The sequence below is a fragment of the Aphelocoma coerulescens genome, chromosome 1 (genome assembly GCF_041296385.1).
Source record: "Aphelocoma coerulescens isolate FSJ_1873_10779 chromosome 1, UR_Acoe_1.0, whole genome shotgun sequence".
NCBI classification, from domain to species: Eukaryota; Metazoa; Chordata; class Aves; order Passeriformes; family Corvidae; genus Aphelocoma; species Aphelocoma coerulescens.
The window spans coordinates 83,286,739-83,305,500 of NC_091013.1; the positions used below are offsets into that span (position 1 = coordinate 83,286,739).

The 18,762-nt window shown below is 38.8% G+C and overlaps 1 protein-coding gene and 1 non-coding gene across 8 annotated transcripts in view; both read right to left on the bottom strand.

Annotated features, from left to right (window-relative positions):
• Positions 1 to 722: 722 nt before the first annotated feature.
• Positions 723 to 18,762, bottom strand: part of CEP295 (centrosomal protein 295) — a 43,603-nt gene continuing 25,563 nt past the window's right edge. For 6 of the 7 annotated variants that reach the window (XM_069015393.1, XM_069015402.1, XM_069015383.1 and 3 more), the window contains 12 exons: positions 14,374 to 14,480; positions 12,779 to 12,893; positions 10,998 to 11,231; positions 9,307 to 9,473; positions 8,915 to 9,077; positions 6,186 to 6,829; positions 5,370 to 5,540; positions 4,123 to 4,240; positions 3,177 to 3,377; positions 2,528 to 2,636; positions 1,915 to 2,014; positions 723 to 1,093 (listed from right to left, as the gene is read on the bottom strand). In XM_069015393.1, coding sequence (XP_068871494.1) covers positions 1,046 to 1,093; positions 1,915 to 2,014; positions 2,528 to 2,636; positions 3,177 to 3,377; positions 4,123 to 4,240; positions 5,370 to 5,540; positions 6,186 to 6,829; positions 8,915 to 9,077; positions 9,307 to 9,473; positions 10,998 to 11,231; positions 12,779 to 12,893; positions 14,374 to 14,480 — 2,177 coding nt within the window. In that variant the 3' untranslated portion in view covers positions 723 to 1,045. Of the gene's footprint in view, positions 1,094 to 1,914; positions 2,015 to 2,527; positions 2,637 to 3,176; positions 3,378 to 4,122; positions 4,241 to 5,369; positions 5,541 to 6,185; positions 6,830 to 8,914; positions 9,078 to 9,306; positions 9,474 to 10,997; positions 11,232 to 12,778; positions 12,894 to 14,373; positions 14,481 to 18,762 lie in introns of those variants that run through there. The other variant, XM_069015421.1, reaches the window with a different exon arrangement.
• LOC138120260 (small nucleolar RNA U2-19) lies at positions 13,136 to 13,219 on the bottom strand. Its single transcript, XR_011155796.1, has one exon. It is a non-coding gene; the product is annotated as a small nucleolar RNA U2-19 (small nucleolar RNA).

The following is an 18,762-nucleotide window of genomic DNA, read 5'->3' on the forward strand; positions in this document are numbered from 1 at the left end:
CACTGGGAAGCCAACAAGGAGGGTTGAGAAAATTATGGCAGCTGATCAATCACCTGTGACTTGCTGGTAGCAGAATGCAACCTTTCTCTTCCCCTTGGTATTCTGAGAGAGGAACAAGTTTGCTGCTGCAGTATGTGCAACTGCACCAGACTGAAAGAAATAATTTAAAACACAAGTGCAAAGTACAGTTAATTAATCAAAAGTCAGCTTTCTAAGACCTCCCTTGGAGCAGATTTAGAGGAGGCTGCAAAAATGATCACAGGCCTGGAGCATCTCCTGTGAAAAGAGGCTCAGTTGGGGTTCAGTCTGGAGCAGAGAAGGCTCTAGGGAGATGTTTACAGAGCCTGAAGCATCACAGGGGGGTTGGACCAGGGGACCTTTAAGGGTCTCTTCCAACCCCAACTATTCCATGATTTGTTGGTGCATTTTAACCAGGATAAGTGTTAATGAAATGCCCCTGGTACTGCACCTGTTAATAACTTAAGTTTACAGCATAAGTTGAGCTTTGAGTGTCCTGATGATGTATGTAATTAGCTCAGGAAACATGGATAGAAAATCTCTCTTTGGAAGAAGTAACTGTAAGATTTTTATTCTCTTCTTCCATGCAAGTGCTTTTATATGTACCTTGTGATGGCAGGAACCCACACTTACCTTAAATCATGTAGTGCAGAGAACTGGTAAAAACTGCAGCTTTACAAAAGAAATGTTCTGTTACCCAAGGATTCAAATAATCTTAAAACTTTATTTGAAAATGTTTTATACATGTATATTACAAAACTTAGTATCTCTTTAAAATATTAACATATAAGAGGCCTTTCAGGCGAGTAACTCAGTCTGAGACAACATTGAAAGCAGCACAGTCCCTCTGCTGCTATAGTGAGCTCTGTGAACGGGGGACTACAGGGGTTTGGGGTACTCACTGTTCTCCTGCAGCTTAAAGCTGAGGATTCCCAAGTGGCTTCACAATTCACCACTCAGTCTGCATCATTCAGTGGCCTGGATTTTACCAATACCACTGTGTCCTTGTTGCCCAAGTCTTTGCCTGTCATAGTGCTTTCCAAGTCTTCTTGGCTCGCAGTTTTTCCAGCATTTTCTGCAAATAAACAAACCATGAGACTACAGTGCTGAAGTGACTGCCCTAAAGGCAGCAGGGCTGGGGGCCACAGCTGTGGTACTGGAAGCTGGACCTCAGGAGTGGACAGTGCTGGTCTGGACAGCAGTGAGGGCAGTGCCTGCCCCTGCTTTAAAGAGGCCATGGATTACAGGGCAGGGGGGAAGGTGTGCTTCTTTCTCTTCTGTTAATTATGGGATCTGTAAAGCAATGCAACAAGCAGCAATTCATGCCACCACAAAGCAGGTGAGGTGGTCAGGGCTAAAGGCAGGAACTGAACCTGGACCCCCCCCCGCAGGAGTCATTTCCTTCCTTTCAGTTGTCTGAGGCTCAGCAGGAGAATAGGCAAATTGACAAGTCCAGGCCTCTTGTTCAACCCTGTTCCACAGCAACTGCCATCAAAACCCAGACAAGATTCTTGCACCTTTTAAGTTTGGGCACACCTAGAATCTCACCATACCTGGAGTAGCCAAAGCAGCCTGAAAAACACTACCCAAAATGTTGCCTTACAATAGAAATTTGGTCAAGTCTGGAGTAATAAAGAGCTTACGTTCTATTGCCACTTGGACTTTCTGGCAGATGGAAAAATTTAGCTTGAGGCTTTTTAGAGAAAACTTCAGCTCAGTTGTGTTGACACAGAAATTAGGAAATTCTTACATGGGATGTACCAATGGCATTGCTTAACAACGAGACTGGTTTGAGGGTCTCCGTTTGAGCTCCATTCCCACTACATCTCAAGGACTAACTGGAAACTCTGAAATCATGTGACCAAGGGGCAACAGAACACTGTAGCAAACTATTACCTTTTGAAACTCTTTAGCTTTTTCTCTGTTTCTAGCATAAGTTTCCTGCCTTGTTTTTTCTTCATTTCTGATTTTTACTTCTGCAAGTTGATTATAAAGTCTGTGGAAACAAAAAAAACACTGTGTCTGGGCAGGAAGGAAGTAGCAAAATTGGAGTAAGTTAACAAGCTTGTGCCTTGGCTCAGTTGCTAGCACTTGGGAAAATATTACTCCACTCTCCAGTAATCCAGAATCACTTCAAATTCTTTTTCAGATGCAACAAACAAACCCCATCCCCACTGAGAGCCACACTTGCTGCATGTTGCTGCTCCTAAGTGCCCAAGTGCACATGTGAACTTGGCAGCAAATTTCAGCCCATGTCAATGATTAAGTGGCACAGCTGCTCCAGCAGGGTGTCACCAGCAGGGTGACCTTCCTCAGTGCCACCTCTGCAAGGGCATTTCCCAGCAGGTGCCTGCATCAAACACACCTGGCTCCTCTCCCACCTGCTCAGTGTTAAGCTGCACTATCTCCAGGTGGAAGAGCACAGATGGACAGCAGCTTTGTAAAGACACAGATTAACTACTTCTGTTGGGGTTTAATTAAACTTCTCCCCCTTGTGTTCATGCAATACCTGACCGTACGCTGGTGCATTTCAATCTCTGCAGCCTTCCTGTCCTCTGGAGAAGATACTTTCACTTCTCCTACTTTTTTCAACTGATTGGCAAGTGCACCATTTTTTCCTAGGGAAAAAAAAGAAGCCAAACATGCCTTAAGTTTAAATCTTTAGTTCAGCTAACTCAAAAGCATGAGAGATTTCAGAGATTTTTAAATGACATGACAAACACCAAACCAAGCTAGCAGAATGGACACAATGGAGATGGCATCCTGAGTTAAAATAAATCCTCCCAGTCTCTCTCAGGAGGCTGCTGCCTGTGCTTTAGGCCATCCCTGGCTCTCCACAGCCAACCTCCAAGTCCCCAGTACCAGGCACTAGAGATGCACCAGTTTGTTTAACGTGGCTGTTCTGTGACAAGCAGAGGCACTTTATGATGATAAAGGTGGGCTGATGGTGAACTATGAGGAGCCCCCATACGGGCCTTTACTACACTGAAGAGGCAGCCACACAGTGGGGGAAAACAAAGCTCCCTGATTCCCTGAAGAAACAAAGAATATCCCAGTCTGAAATAGCAAACATGTAGCCAATACTAAATCTATTCTTTAGTATAAAACAGCAATTGAAGGGATACCTAATGCTGTGTCTTGTCCCCAGATAAACCTACCAGAGTCTGGAGACTCCTGTCTGCTTCTCAGCTTCTCAGACTTTCCTCTTTGAAGCTTTCTTGCTTCCAGCTTTTCATTTTCTCTCTCCTTATTTTTTATTGCTTCTACTCTTTTCAGAGATTCCTGGATGAAATCCTGCTTTCTTTTTAAAAAAGATTTTTGTAAACTTCCGGGGGTAGCTGCAAATTCCAGAAGCATCACTGTGAAAGAAAAGGAAAAATCTCCACATTTCTCACTGTTAACAACAAGCAATAAGTCATGCATTTCAAGGTACTGCTAAAATGCTGAGTTGAACACTTTTGTAGATGGCATGAGGAGAATGGCATTGAATGATGAGGCATCCTGCAGAACAGGCAGCAGTTCAGACCTATTTAATGGGCAGCAGGTCTGCCCAGACAAATGCTGTGACCGATACTGTATCAAAAGCATCTTGATGCCCCAAAACATACTGAAGACCTGATAAGTCCCTAACACAGTTAAGTTCTGTGAATTCCTGTCTTTCATGTTACTGTAGTTCATCTTGGACAAAAAAAAAAGTCAGTATTTTACTACTGTTCCACACTATCATCAGAATAGGAAAAAAAAAAAAGGGTAATTCTTTGGCTACAGGACTTGGGAGACTAACAGGAAATGAGAAATAAGTGAAGGTGCATAAACTATGACAGCAAATCAGAAAACAACACAGAATTTTTCAAACTGAATAATTACAACACAAAACAAGTGTAATGTAGAGATTCTGAAGTTTCATGAGACAGAACCTGGCACAGGAAGAGACAACATGGCACACACTAAACCTGCGTCAAAGGTACTACAGACCAAGCCTGAGGATGCACCTGCCTAAGTAAAAGCACCTCTGTTTTCCAAATGAGAGGTGTATTTTATTGATGGTTTTAATACTAAAAAAAATACTTTGAACTTCAGTATCTTGAAGTACCACATAATTACCTGCAGTCTGCTGTGATGGACAGCCACTCTCGTTGGGACTCTGGGCTTTGGGAGAACTGACAGGCCTTATGAATGCTGAATAATCTGCATCTGGAGCTAGTGGTAAAAATTCTCTCTCCTGTTTCAAAACGATCAGTGATTGGAAAGGCTTAAAATATACCAAAGATTTGAGTGAAGCAGTATACTACTGTACCACTAGCAGAGACCCAGTGCAAATATAAGACATTATTTTGCCTTTACGCCTGATGCAAAGAAAAATCAGAAATGAACTTTGGTAGTAAGTATGAAAAAGCTGTTTTCTAAAAACATTTTAAAACCAGAAAGAAAAATAAAAATACCTACATTAAAGACTTTTTGCCCACCAGATTTCAATTGCTTGTTCTTAATACAGGTCTGCAAATCTAATTTCTTTTCCTTTCCTCCTGCTCTCTCCAGTTCTTCCCATCACTCTCTTCCTGCTCTGTCTTTTCCCCCTTTTCCCAGAGGCAGGTGACACCCACTGCAGCAGTACAGCCTTCAGCTGCCAACCTCCACCTCACCCACGTATCAGCTACTTGATAAAGACCCATCCTTAGACACACTTTTAGGAATTGTCTAGATGCCTCTTGCAATTAGTGCATGATTTAATCTAATCTGTTCATCTAACAGACTCAGATTACTTGGTTCTACATCACTGCTTCAGCACCCAAACTATTGTCTCATTACAGCCCAGCCCCTCTGCAATCTACAGCCTTTGCTTTATATTTAAGCAAGCAGCAAAAAGAACACCACAAGCTAATTGAGCAAGGCAGTTATGAAGAGCTGATTCATCTTCCCCATAAACCTCAAACTGCTCTGTCAGCATGGTATGGCTCTATCCTCACAAGGTGAGGGGTTTTTGCTTTTTTTCCTGTTTAGTTTGTAGTTTGCATTTTAACCCTCTCTCTCATTCAAGTTTCCAACTATTAAGACACAATTCAGTCTTGCAAACCACCAGCAAGATGGTTTTGGTTTTTGTAGCAGGTCTTCCCAAACTCTATCTACATCAATATGACAAGGTAGTGATTCCAAGGAATAGCCCAAATTTAAGACCTATTCCATCTGTCTGGAAAACACAAGATCAAACCAAGATGATCCAAAGCAATTACAAAGCTTGGAGAACCCAACAATCTCTTGTTTTGCAACAGTGGGTTAACTGCTACAGTAGGGCCTCTCCTTATTGTGATTAATATTAAGTTCAAAACAGAATCACATTAGATAATGCTCACCTCAGTAAAAACATTACATTCAGACTGATCCACACCTGCTGGGTTATCCATTGCATCCTTAATTTTCTCTTGGTTAGGATGTTCAGTGTCTGATTCTACAATACTGATGTCATTGGAGCTTATTAGAGTGAGCTCAGGTTCTTCCATAATACCACACCCTGACTCAGTCTCCTACAAAATAAATTAATCAAGACGCCAGTAAGGAAAAAAAGTAAAACCCCAGTATTTTCAGCAATAGCAACAACTGTTGTCAGAAAAAGGAGGGTCATTTAACATATAGAAGAAAGAACACCTGCCCCAAGCAGTAAATGAAATACAGGAAGAGCACCTGTACATTAGAATTCAAAAAACTTAAACAAACAACCCAAAGCAATCAAACAACCACAAACCACCCCCCCTCCTCAAGTTTAAATTACTTAGTTCTAGGGCAAACTTTTTTTTAAAGCTACATCAGTGCTACTTCTTTAAGTTTGCCTATGCTTTGGTTAATTTATTTACATCCTTCAGGCTTCTAAATGGGGCCAGTGAGATACCCATGCCATGGAACCCAGCTGCATGAGCTCTATCCCTTGGTGCTAAGAGAAGGAGATGCAGTAGAGATGCTACAGCTCCTCCAACCACTGTGGGAACTTAGCTCATTTAAACTGCTGCTCATTATCTCAGTGCTATGATCTGAAGGAAGGAGTAGGGCAAAACTCCAGGAAACGGGAACTAGAATTGTAAAATCAACATTTGTCAAGCTTTCAGAAATCAAAGGTCTAAAAAAAACTTCATGCAACAACAAAACCCCTGGTTGTGGAAATCTGTTCTACTCACCCAGACTGGAATATGACATGAGCTTCTGGGCACATGATGAGAATATTTTTCATGTCTTTGCAGTAAAGAACTATTCTGTTGTACAACAGTGTGCAAGTGGACATCTGAGTCTTCCAAGTTGGTTTCTCTGAGAACCCTCACAGATTCTTGTCCTTCTGGAGAGCTTTGATCTGGCTCCTTTATATTCATACTGCACTGAGAATGCAGCTCCACAGCTTTATTTACTTCATCTACATGAACTGATTTTTCAGGAAGCTTCACGTGTTTCTTCTTATCAAATGCCTCCAAAGGTAACTTTTCAGAAGACAGAGTCTCTTTTAATAACTGTTGAGGGAAAGTTTCATCCATTGTAACTGGTGTGGTATCTAGTTGATAAAACGATTTTTGCTCTTCCAGTTGAATCAGACTTTCATTCCGCAGATCTTCCACTGAACTCTGGAGGTTAATACATCCCACACTTCTTGACAGCTCTTCATATTCACTTGCAGGTGAAATACAGTTCTCATTGCCTCTGTTTTTAATTCCACAGGTTTGTTCAAAAGATCTCTGTGACACAGTGTCAAGATCCCCTGGCTGATCAGCATTCTGACAGTCATCACTCAGAGTATATTCTAATTGCAGTGGGTGAAAAGATTCTTCAGATCCTGTTTCAGAAATTGTCAGAAGTCAAACTTCTTGCTAACAAAACAGAATTTCCACTTTAAGTCTCTCCATAGTAAGACTTTTCAGTAATGTACAACAAGAAGTCCAGTAAATAGGAAGGAACATTCTGTTTAAAAAACTGCTTAAGCTTCCTCAAACATAATACCGTTAACATTACGGAACATTATTCCATCACTGTACACAAAACTTCAAGAAACAACACTTTTTGCTGCTTCTTAGAATATGTTTAGGAATGGACTTTGTGATGGTGCTGACATAACTACACTGCAAGTCAATATATTTTACAACTTAAACTCTGTAAATGGAAGTCCTTTGAGTCTCTTTTGGGCCTGCAACAAAATCTCCAAACCAGAAAGAAAATGATCCAAAACACCATTCCTTGGGCAGAAGATGCTCAAAGTAGAAAGCAACATTCAAATTGGAACAAAGACTACTGTTCCTCCAAGATACCGTATTGCACCCTAAATTACCTTTCTTCATCTGAGCATACAAGTCAAGATACCATTTTTCCCCAGAAGAGGCTGGGCAAAGAGAAAGATTTGGTATCAACATTAATTACTGGGGAGGCATTTCAGCAGGACAGCATCTGCCAAACAACAGTGTTGTTTAAATTACTTTGGTTTTGTCCTAAGTTTGACTCCAGCATTGTGCTATCACCAGGCTTTTATACCCACCAGAGTGTACCACAGAAACCTTCAGTGGTTTCCCTTAGACTTTTTTTTGCATTCTTTGATACACAGAAAATATCTTGTTTTACATGTATAAAGAATATTGTCTGCTGATAAATAGCTGTTAGTGGGGAGGGAAGAATTACACTGCAACATCAGCCATCAACAGAAAATTCTCCAGATGATGCACTTGCATATCAGCCTTCTTTGAACTGACAACCCATAATAGTTTTCACTTGCTCAGCCTGTTGCTTATGTTATTTCCCCCCTCCTTTTAAATAATTGGTTTAGGATTATAAAAACACTTAAGAGATGGGAAGATACTGCAGTTAAACCACAAAGATTGTTTCTACAAGCAATTTAGAAACAGAATGGTTTGACCTTAGAATGGAGTTTCCCAAATCCTATTTGCTGTGACCACAGTCACGAGGTCTTGAAGTGTCAATCTCTTCTACCTTTTTCTATTACTTTGCAAGTCAGAAATGTAACTGACCAGTAACATTTACATTATAACTACATCTATTACTAAAGTTATTGTGCCACATTTCCAGTTCCTGTTCAGCTTTTTGTTGGAGCATCTTGAAACATGGAAACACTTGATTCTTGCTCCAGAAATGTTTAGATTGCTACTAGCTGCATTTGGAATTTTTGGAACTTAGAATTACATGAAATATCAAGTTAATTTAAATTTAACTGCAAAACATTAAAAAATATTTTTCCTGCTATAAGATGCAGTTAACTTAATCATAAACTCCTAATCCACTAAATTAATTACAACACTGTAGCTCAATAGTTGCTGTCTTGTCCTCCACTTTATTTTGTAGAGAGATAAGGGAGTTCTATAATCAGACCAAGTATTGCAGTGTGCAATATATTGCTGTGACATAACAGTGGCGAAGGAAAATTGAATTGTTTCTTGAAGAACACTATGTAAAAGACAAATGAGTCAGTTCAGAGGGACTCTAACACATGAACAAAATTTTAACCGATTTTTGGAACCTCCTTAGCTTACTCAAACTTACAAAGTAATAGATATACATGAACAAATATTTGAAAAAGGACAGTTTCAGCCAGAGGTGACATTTCTTCGCTAACAAATCACCACAGAAGGAATAAATAACAGAATATCCATTACAGTGACTTAAATAAGCCAGTCTGCTTTTATACCACAGTCATAACTGCTCAAGAAAGGAACTTTAAAAATTTAGGAGTTCTACCATTAAAGGGGGTCGAGGGAGATAGTGTGTGAGAGTGCAGCAGTTAAGACATTTCAAAGCAGGGCTGAGAGAAGCAAGATCTGTCCCCATTTCAACACTGCAAACCCACACTAAGGGCTCATGTTTATACACTGGCACAAAGCTGATTTTGAAAGCACTGATCTGACTACACTGTCCATACCTGGAGTGACATTTTCTCTAGCAGACTGTTCTTCTGATGCAGTATTGTTTTGCCCATTTGTTTCAAGACTAGGAGGTAGACTGCTTCTTTGTCTGTTCAGACTGGAGTTTTCCACTTCTAGAAATGTAGACACGTCTGGACCTTCTGTCGAAAATTCTGAAGTCTGGTGGCATAAAAAAATAATTTTGATTTAAGATTAATTTTATCAGAAGTATGGAGGAAAAAAGATAAAGGTAGTATCTGATTTTTGGGTCACAATTCTGCTACAATCAGCAATCCATGTATATAACATATACTGTTGTGTTTCTTCTAAATAGAACACAGTACAGGGATTATCCATTTAAAGATCTTAAGCCAAAGTATTTCTTCTACCAGAGTTTTTTCTGCAGTACCTTGCTAAATTCTCTGTGCTGTGAAATTCTGTATTGAGAACAGGATGATGAAGATGATGATGATGATGCATCAATGTCAACACTTGGTTCCAGGGGCTGAAAAAGCTGGTGATGAAAGTTTGGAAAAGGTCTCTCCATTTCAGGAAAACGGCGTTCAGTTGATGGAGCTGTAAGAAAAGAGGTTATTTTAACAACAAACAAACATCACCCACATCCCAAAAACCAACTCCCCGTAAGAACAACCCCCCTCTCTCCCCCCAAACAATGGACATATCATAAGTTGTTTCTATAAACAGTAAATAAAGCCTACAGAATTCTGCAGGTATACAAATACCAGCTCATAAAAACGAAATCTTTACAGCATCCAATTCTTTGACACAATGCAGGTATAAAAAGCAGTAAGAAAGTGCTACACTGATTCAATTTTATTATTCTTTAAATGAAAAGGTGAAGTCTGTAAGTTCTCTGTTCAGCTCTTGTAAGACTGCCTCAGAAATAGTGTGGGCTTCTTAGTACAAAACTCACAGCAGAACAAGACCAATGAAGAACCACATGGATGATTAGAGGATGAATGTAGCACACGATGTCCAAAGAGAAGCTAAATGAGTTTGTTCGATCTTAAAAGAAGAACTGGGGGTGTGAGGGAAGTGGTACAAGAAATGTCTGTTGTCTACTACCTCCTAAGAGACATTATAGAGAATCCTAGAATGGTCTGGGTTGGAAGGGACCTTAAAGTTCATCTGGTTCCAAGCCCCTTGCAATGGGACACCTTCCACTTGACCATTACTCAAAGCCCCATCCAACCTGGCCTTGAACACTTCCAGGGATGGGGCATCCACAGCTTCTCTGGACAACCTGTGCCAGTGCCTCAACACCCTCACTATGATTAATTTCTGCCTAGTATTTAATCTAAATGTATCCTCTGTCAGTTTAAAGAAAATGCAGTCTCCTGGAACATGCAAGAAAAGAAAAAAGAAAATAAGAAAGTTATTAAAATGTTGCTTGGGTGTGTAGAATCTTTGTCCTTGGAGATACTCAGAACTAGCCTGGACAAGGTCTTAAGCAACCCAGTCTAAGTTTGCTCTGCTGTGAGCAGGAAGGAGAATTTGGGCCACATAACCAGAAATCCTTCCTGGTCTAGATTATGCTGCAATTATATAATTTGAGGTTTTCAAACATTCCAGGAGGAAGTGATTTGAATTAAAACACTAGCATCATCTTCATGATAGCTAATAATGATGTTCTTAATTTTCATTAATTGCTACATTTTTCTAGAGACCATAAAACTCCCACCAACCAGTCAGAGTTTCACCAACTATGTGATCCCCTGTGAACAATAAAGTATTATATAGTATTTCTCTACCTTCCTGAAGTGAAAGCTGTGCATAAACAAGTGACAAAACTGGCACAGGTAGCAAACAGCCCCAGCCACAGTGGCAGGAAGCTGCACAGAACTGATAGAAATGTGGTCAGTCATATCTTTTTTTTCTGCACTAGATAATGCTTTGTGAACATGTACCTAACACAAAGCATCGAGAACATCAAAGTACTGAATTCTTGCATGTAGAATCCTTATTGACTTCAAAATGTAAGCTGAATATAAATAATACAGACCAATGCCTAACACTGAGCAAGCTCCTCATTCTGCATGATCAGAGAGTAGCACCAAAGTGCTATAAAATAATGAATACCTTGGACACGTGTATTGTCCTCTGAGTTCAAGCTCAAGTTCCCAGTAGGTCTCCCCAGGATCTGCTCTTTCTGGTTTTCCTTATAAAAGTACATCTCTCCTTCAGAGAGCTGACTTTCAGATGCTCCAGACAAATTCTCTTGCCTCTGCTGCAAGGTAAAAGGAAGCGAGGAGTTCCAAGGGTGGTTTGCTGTTTCTCTCAGAATTCCATCTTCTCTACTGTCAGAAGATAATCCTGAAATAGTAAGTTAGATGTTCAGAGTTTTGCATACACATCACATACATTACATCATTTGAGAAGACAGTGCTTAATATCCTGAAATATTCATAAAGAGTTCTGGGGTTTTGTTTCTTTAATTGTCTCCTGTCAACGCTCCTACAAACCTTACCACACATTTTCACAAATGCAAGTTGCTAATATCTAATTAGGGAGCAGTCAGTACTTAGCACTTTTACAGAATGTAGACTTAGGAAATACTGAAATTACAAGCTCAGAAAAGAATTAATACTGCTATTTTATGCTAGCTAGCACATCTTTACCTCCTACTGTATATACACGTGTCAATCTTTTCATGTGATCTTGAATATCTTCATGACACTGCACAGTGGTTTTATTCATGCTTAAGCAGAAATTGCTTAATACCAACACTAGAAATTTGAGAGATCAAGACAACCAAAATCATGTTCCTAGACAGGATACCAACCCTTCTTATCTATAAGCTTACAGAAGAATTGCAGAAAGCTACCAGAAAAGGTCATTACTAAGCATTGAGTGTATGGTGAAGACCCAGCTAGACTTGAAAAATTTATTTAGTCAAATAACAAAACTTCTGGTATTTTTCTTTCACAACTAAAAAAGAATAGAGAAGAAAAACTACAAGCAAATGATCTTAGAAATGGCTTTAGCCTTCTTAAATCAATAAAACACAGATTTGTCACACGAGTTATGAAGTTTACTACTCAAAATAACATTAGTTTGAAACATTAGGGTTAAAATGAGCCACTGAAATCTCAGGCTGTAAAGACTGTAATCTTCAAAAATTGATTTATAAACATGGAACAACTCATACACAGATGTTGCTTAAGAAATCAGATGTGTGTCAGAGTAACACAATACTAAACCTCAAAGTAAGTAAATCCAAGGGTCACTATTTAATCAATTTCAAACTCACTTCCATGTTCACAAGTAATAATGTTAGGAGCACTTATGTATTTATTATAAAGGAACTGGTTTTGATTTTATGAAAAATAACAACATCAAGAGGCAGACTACAAACAAAAAATACTAAGAACATGTATTTCCCAGAAAACTATTAAAAGTTAATATGGCATTCAAGTGACATTTTAACAAATAAGTCATTAAGAATTATTGTGGTGACAAGCAGATACTGGAACAATTCTCTTAAGAGCAAGAAAATCATAGCTCTGCAACAACCCATGATATATATTGATTAGGAAACTTTTATCAGTGTATCATTTGAAGACAATTTTAAAAACTGCCTCTTGAAAGCTGCTAGTGTTACAGTTGCCTAATAAAACTCAAAGTATCCTTTGCCAAAGCAGATGTATTATAATGTTAAATGATTATAAAAGTAAGAAATCATGAGCACCTAAGAAAACATTCTGGTTGTACTCAACTCTGTAAGATGTCTTAATCAACCTTCAGTGAAGTTTGACGTAAGTTTATTTCAGAAGAACTTACTTTCAGTGAGTTGGACTCCCTCTGCCATAAAATTAAACCACAATTTTCCTTTTACAAGAAGAAAAAACCTGAACACTCACCAGTGTCAACAGGGCTTGCATTCAATGTTTCACTGGCTGAAAAAGTGCCAGTGGAAATTGTTGAAGTTACGTCACAGGGTATTCGTTGCATGAAAGCCTCTGAACCTGGTACTTTCTAGGATAAAGCAACACACCTATTACAGTGTATTCACATGTTCAGAAGTAAAGCTTTAAACACACACATTTCATTCTGAGCTCAGGTCAAGTGTAGGAGCCTTCATGTTTTGCAGTCAGGCAAATACAGATTCATCCTTGCTCAGTACAAAACATTCACACCCCACGTCCCAGGCACTTCACTCCCCAACAGCCCCCTCCCCTCCCACTCACTCACACACACACACACAGAGTTATAAAGCCTCTCAGAACTGCATACAAATCATGACACCTGGAAGATTGTTTTATCTTCTGGTGGTCAGATTTGGCTATTTCTCATCACAGACCCACTTCAGTAGAATTGTGGATCTCAGAGGGACATACATGCAAAACATTAAAAAGTCATGAACTTTACAAGTACTTGCAATATTGAGGTATTTGCGTACAGGAGACTTAAAATCTAATTCTGTGAAATTAAAATACACAAAATCCTCTAAAGAATTATCTTCCTTAATTTTAAGGTAAGCTCTACAAAGTCGTGAAGCAGACAATGAGGGTTCCTGTGCTTCAAAATTTTGAACAATTAGATATGAACAATTCTTTTCAAACTCTGACTTAAAATGTGCCCTAAGAAAATAAAAAATCTAGGAAACCCTTCTGCTACATTTTTCATTATGTACTAATTTATACAAATATATTGAACATACTCATACAAAATATTTACATCCTCAGACACTTTTAAATATACATGTAATACATGCATGTTTTAAATACTGTTATCTCCTAAAAAAATGATGGAATCTTTGGGTGAGAGAAAAGAGGGAGATTGGTGCTGATTTTGTCAAGATTTTTAACAGTCTCACAATATTCTATGATCCTAGTTTGGATGTTGCAACCTGGACGGATGGACAGTAAGGGTAAAAAAACCTGGCTTTAAAAACCTGGCTGGATAATCAGGCTCAGAGGTCAGTGATTGCTGGGTTACACACTCTGTGGAGCTGGGGAACAAGTACACAGGGTTCTGTCCTTGGCAATGAATGACCCAGAGGAGGTGACACCACGCTTTTTTATCAAATTTGCAGATACGTTAAGGCAGGAGGAGCATCCCATGCACTGAAAAGCAGGGCTGGTATCCAGAGGGACCTTTGAGGCTGCCTCTACAGGAATGGTATGAAACTCAGCAAGGGCAAATGCAAAGTCCAGCACCTGGGAAGGAAGGAGCCAGAGCACCAGTCCCAGCCGAGGCCTGCCTGGGGAGAAGCACTGTGAAAAAGGAGTCTCAGCAAGCTGAGTGTAAGCCCGTGGTGTGCCCTGACAGAGCAACAGCATCCCATGCTGTATGAACAGGAACAGAGCAGATCCATCACAGTGGTTATCTCTTCACTTGGTGCTTGTTTTACTGCTGCACCTAGAACAGTGCACCCACTCTTAGCCACCCAATATGAGAACGATTACATCACAAAATAAAGAGTGAGTTATAGGATTATTTTGATGTAACCAACCATATTCTCAAGCCTGAATGATGGTCCAGAACATGTACTAAGTCTCTCTCCACCTTCAGCAGCAAGAACTGATGAATCTTGAGACACTTGAGAATCCTGGGACTGGCCTGAACACAAAAGTAAGAGAAGCGATAAGGAAAAAAGCAATTTTCGAGTTCATAGTGAGCAATGCACAGCAGAGGGAAGTAACACTCCACTGCTGCCAGCCTCACTCTTCAAGCACTGATTTTGCCCATCCTTAACCACTTTCCTCTCACCTACACAACACTTTTTGCTCCAGTATACCAGCAATTTCATCAGCAACCTGTGGTTCTCCTTGACCAGCCTTCCTAAAATTTCTAGCTACCCTGACTGCTCTCCACAGAGCAAGCAGGAAGAGCTCGAAATTCATACTTTGGCTTTGCAGAATGAAACATGGCTTTGCCAGTGTTACTGCAATCATCTCACTGGAGTGGGGGGCATCTTTTACAATCTACCATTACAGTGGTTACAAAGAAAATCAGACATCCTAAGTAAATCAGAGAACTCAGAAATACTGAATTGCTTAACTACAGAATGACTACTACTGTGGAACTGAGTCACTTTTGCCATAATGCTCTTACACACAAAAATAAGTAGGATCAGTATCTGTCCAAAAAAACCACCACAGCAGCAACCAGAAAATGCAATTTCTGCATTCAGTGCTGATAAGCACCTTCAAAGTTTGACAATTCTATGACTGCAAATTAATTGTCACAAATAAATACATATTCTTATTTCCAGTAATAGTTTTCAAGAAAGCAGTGCTAAGTATGAAACTGAAATGAAACACAAGTGAAGTAGGTATGCTTTCTCCCAATTCTAAATAGGCTGCTGGTGACAGATATTTCATTCCAGCTTTCATAAGACTCTTTACTTAAGCAGATCTAACTTTTTGTGAATCGTAACACAAGTTTGTACTTTGCATATGCTGAAGCTCAGTTTCTTACCAGATGGCAAACTTTAGTGGTTCCATTTTTCATACTATAAAAAAAATAGGGGATGTTTCCTCTGTAAAGCAACACCAGTAACATATTGATATGATGTCACAATAATAAAGATTGTGTTCTCAATAAATATGAAACATTTTGCAACTCATTTCAGGGAGAGGAAAAAAAAATCCAAGGTTTCTTATAGCCACTACTACCCAGTAGACTTCTAGGAGAAAGAACAAAACATGAAAGGAAACACATCTAAAATGCATTTATTTAGAGACCAAGTACTCTGCTCAAGGCTGCTCCTCTTCCTTGGAGCAGGATACAGGAGACAGAGGATCCTGAAAATGAGCGAGGCCTTCAAGAAAATTCCTTGAAGAAGCATGAAAACCGCAATCATCTAATCAATTACTATTTAAATATCTCCACAGAAGAAAAAGTGCACAGTACAAGAGATTGCTAAACCTAAAATAATAACAAGGAGCAGTGTCTAGAAATGGCTGTCAAGACATTCAGAAACTAGAAATAGACTATTTATTTTAAGATTTGATAAAATGTAAATGCTGGAACAAGCTACCACATAATTCTTTATTTTCTGATACCTTTCCATCAACATTAGAGATACTTTTCTGAAAGAAGTTATTTTATTTTCCATAGACTATCACTGTGATGGGCAGTAGTACAGGATACATTAGAGATGAGATTCAAGCATTTAATATTAATCTCTTGTATATAAATTCTATGGACAGCTATGTTACAAGTGTTTCATTACTGTACTGTAATAACCTGCATTGTTCTTGTGATATTAATACCAGGGATGAACAGTATCAATTTCATGCTACAAACCAAATTATTTCATTAAAAATACATGCTCATATCCCATGATTTTATTATATTAATATCCTTAAAAATCCTGTATCTGGTGATTCATAAAGGAGGGTTTTTTTGTCTTCTCTCCTTCCTCTAAAATAATAGTGCAAGGTTCTTGTTCCTCACAGCAGCCTCACAGTGACATGTGACTTTCATGTTTTAACTTCTTGGCCACCAGAGTGTCACAAAGAATTTATATTTAAAAGCTGAATCTGTAATATCCCAAATGTTGCTTCCCCCCCCCCCCCAACAGAAATGGCAGTAAAATAGCAGCAATTGTTTTAGGGTGCAACTTGAAAGACAAATGACTGAAAGCCCAACCACTCAGTGAAGACAATGTAAAAACAAGGATTAGTCCAAACCCAGGCATATAGACAAACAACAACAACAGCTAAATTGGTAATGGAAAAGACAGTCTGTTGAAATGCTGAATAATGGATAAATATTTGGGATTACTAAAAATAAATTGAAATATTCTTGGAATAACATCCCCGTACAGAGTAGCAACACATGAAGATAATCACATCTGGACCACTGCTCTGGAACCAATGCAGATGAATAAAGAGAGACAAGCCTGTTGATATGTCCTGAAGGAGAACGGTGGAAGAAGTGTATGTATCAAACCTAGTCACTAGTTCCAGGCTGACTTCCTAAGGAAATTAGGTTTATGCCATCAAACTGCCTTGTCTCATCTGCAGGGTTATTCTGCAAATCCCTATTAACAGTTTGAATTCTATTAGCCCGTTCTAGCCAAAGAGGATTGGAAAGAACATCAAGTGTCCAAAGTTCCCAACTCATTCTATCATGCATCCATGGCATGTAAAAGAGCAATTCCGATTTTAGACTCACTTAATGCAACATCACTTTAGCAAAATTACCTGTCCTCTGGCTGCAACCAGCTGATCAGTTGGTGCAGCACTTGCAACCACTCAATACTGAGAACAGGGATTCATCCTCCCCTAACCACAAGAAGTCCTTATGACCCATTTTACATTCAGACATGTTTGCCACTAAATTTGAGAGGGTTAAAGTCATCTTTCTCCCTGAAATAACTGAAGAAAGAAATACAGCTAATTATAGACTTTTTTTAAAAACTGCCTGTTACCCAAGGCAGCTCTCCTATCAAAGGAAACTCACTTTTGTTGATAAAGCATCTGCATGTAAAAAGCAGATTTACCAACTTTATCTTTTTATCTTTTATGTCTGATTTGAACAAGCATGTGAACAGTGACTAAGGATTTGTACACAGCTAGTGGTTCTGAAATCATGAAAGCAGTACAGCTCGTAAGTTGTAAAGACTTACATTATTTGGTCAAAGGCTGAAACCACCAAGAGCAATAACTTCAAAGAACAAGGTCAAAGATCACACAAAGCACTCATTTGCTCTTACCTGTAGGGATACAATTACATCTTGAAAACATGGCAAAAATGCAAACATGTTCTGGTAAGAATCAAGTAGCAAAAAAAAATAAAAAACCAAATGAAATAAAAAATCATAAGCAACAACCTAAAATGAACCTTAAATTTTCCTTCCAGAAACTTTGTATTTAAAGTGCAAGGGATTGTAGATTTACTTGCTGAAATACCACACTAGCTACTGAAAGTACCAGAGAGAGCATCATAGCCTACACGTTACCAAGATTATTGCTGGCACTTTGGCTGCAGAGCTGCTCAAGAGGGCAATCCTCTTAAACACATAGTCACAGAAAGCTTTGGGTTTTTTCTTTTAATATAGATGTTCACATAAAGTTTCCTAATCCTCTTACATAAACTATTGCATTGTTCATATACAATACTCAATAATGTAAGAAGACACTACACGAAGTTATTTTACATTAATTTGGTAACAGCTGCTCTAGCAATGCTTTTACAACTTACCCAGACAAATACAAGTCTTTTCTTCAAATACTATTAAAAGGCAAAATGTTTTTATGATAATTTAAGTTTAAATATAGATATACTTCAAAAGGGGCATTCTGAGAAATAAAGAAACTGCTGAAGGAAAATGAGTGCATATGTACTTATTCAAAACAACAATAATTCCAAGTAAATCTGACTGAATTGGAAATGATGTCTCAATGCAAATTAAATGAAAAATTAAAGCTTAGGGCCAGTGGTGAAATTTCTAGCAAAACCAGGAGATGTGTACTACACAGTTATATTGCTGTAACAATGAGCATATGAAGGCTACTTAGCTTCTGGGAACTCCTCTGCAGCTCCAGTAATATTTCAGATGGATACTGAAAACTGTACTGGATCATGCAATGCCATCACCTTGTAAAAAGCTTCAAACTGCTTTAGCGAATGTTTTACAGACTAGTCAGCTTTGTCCTTTTATAAAGCCAGCCAAGTTACCCATAACATGTTTAGCAGGTTTCAATGTCCCTGAAAAAAAATTATTTTGAACATTCACAAACCACTTTCTAGCAAAAACCTTTTTGCTGATAACCAAAACAACTTGTTTTATTTTATGGAATCCAAATAACTGCCACCTATGGACATGGCCTATCCTCAAAGGTGTTCTTGTTCAATAAAAGCTCTTCACAGACAGACAAGAACAGAGCTA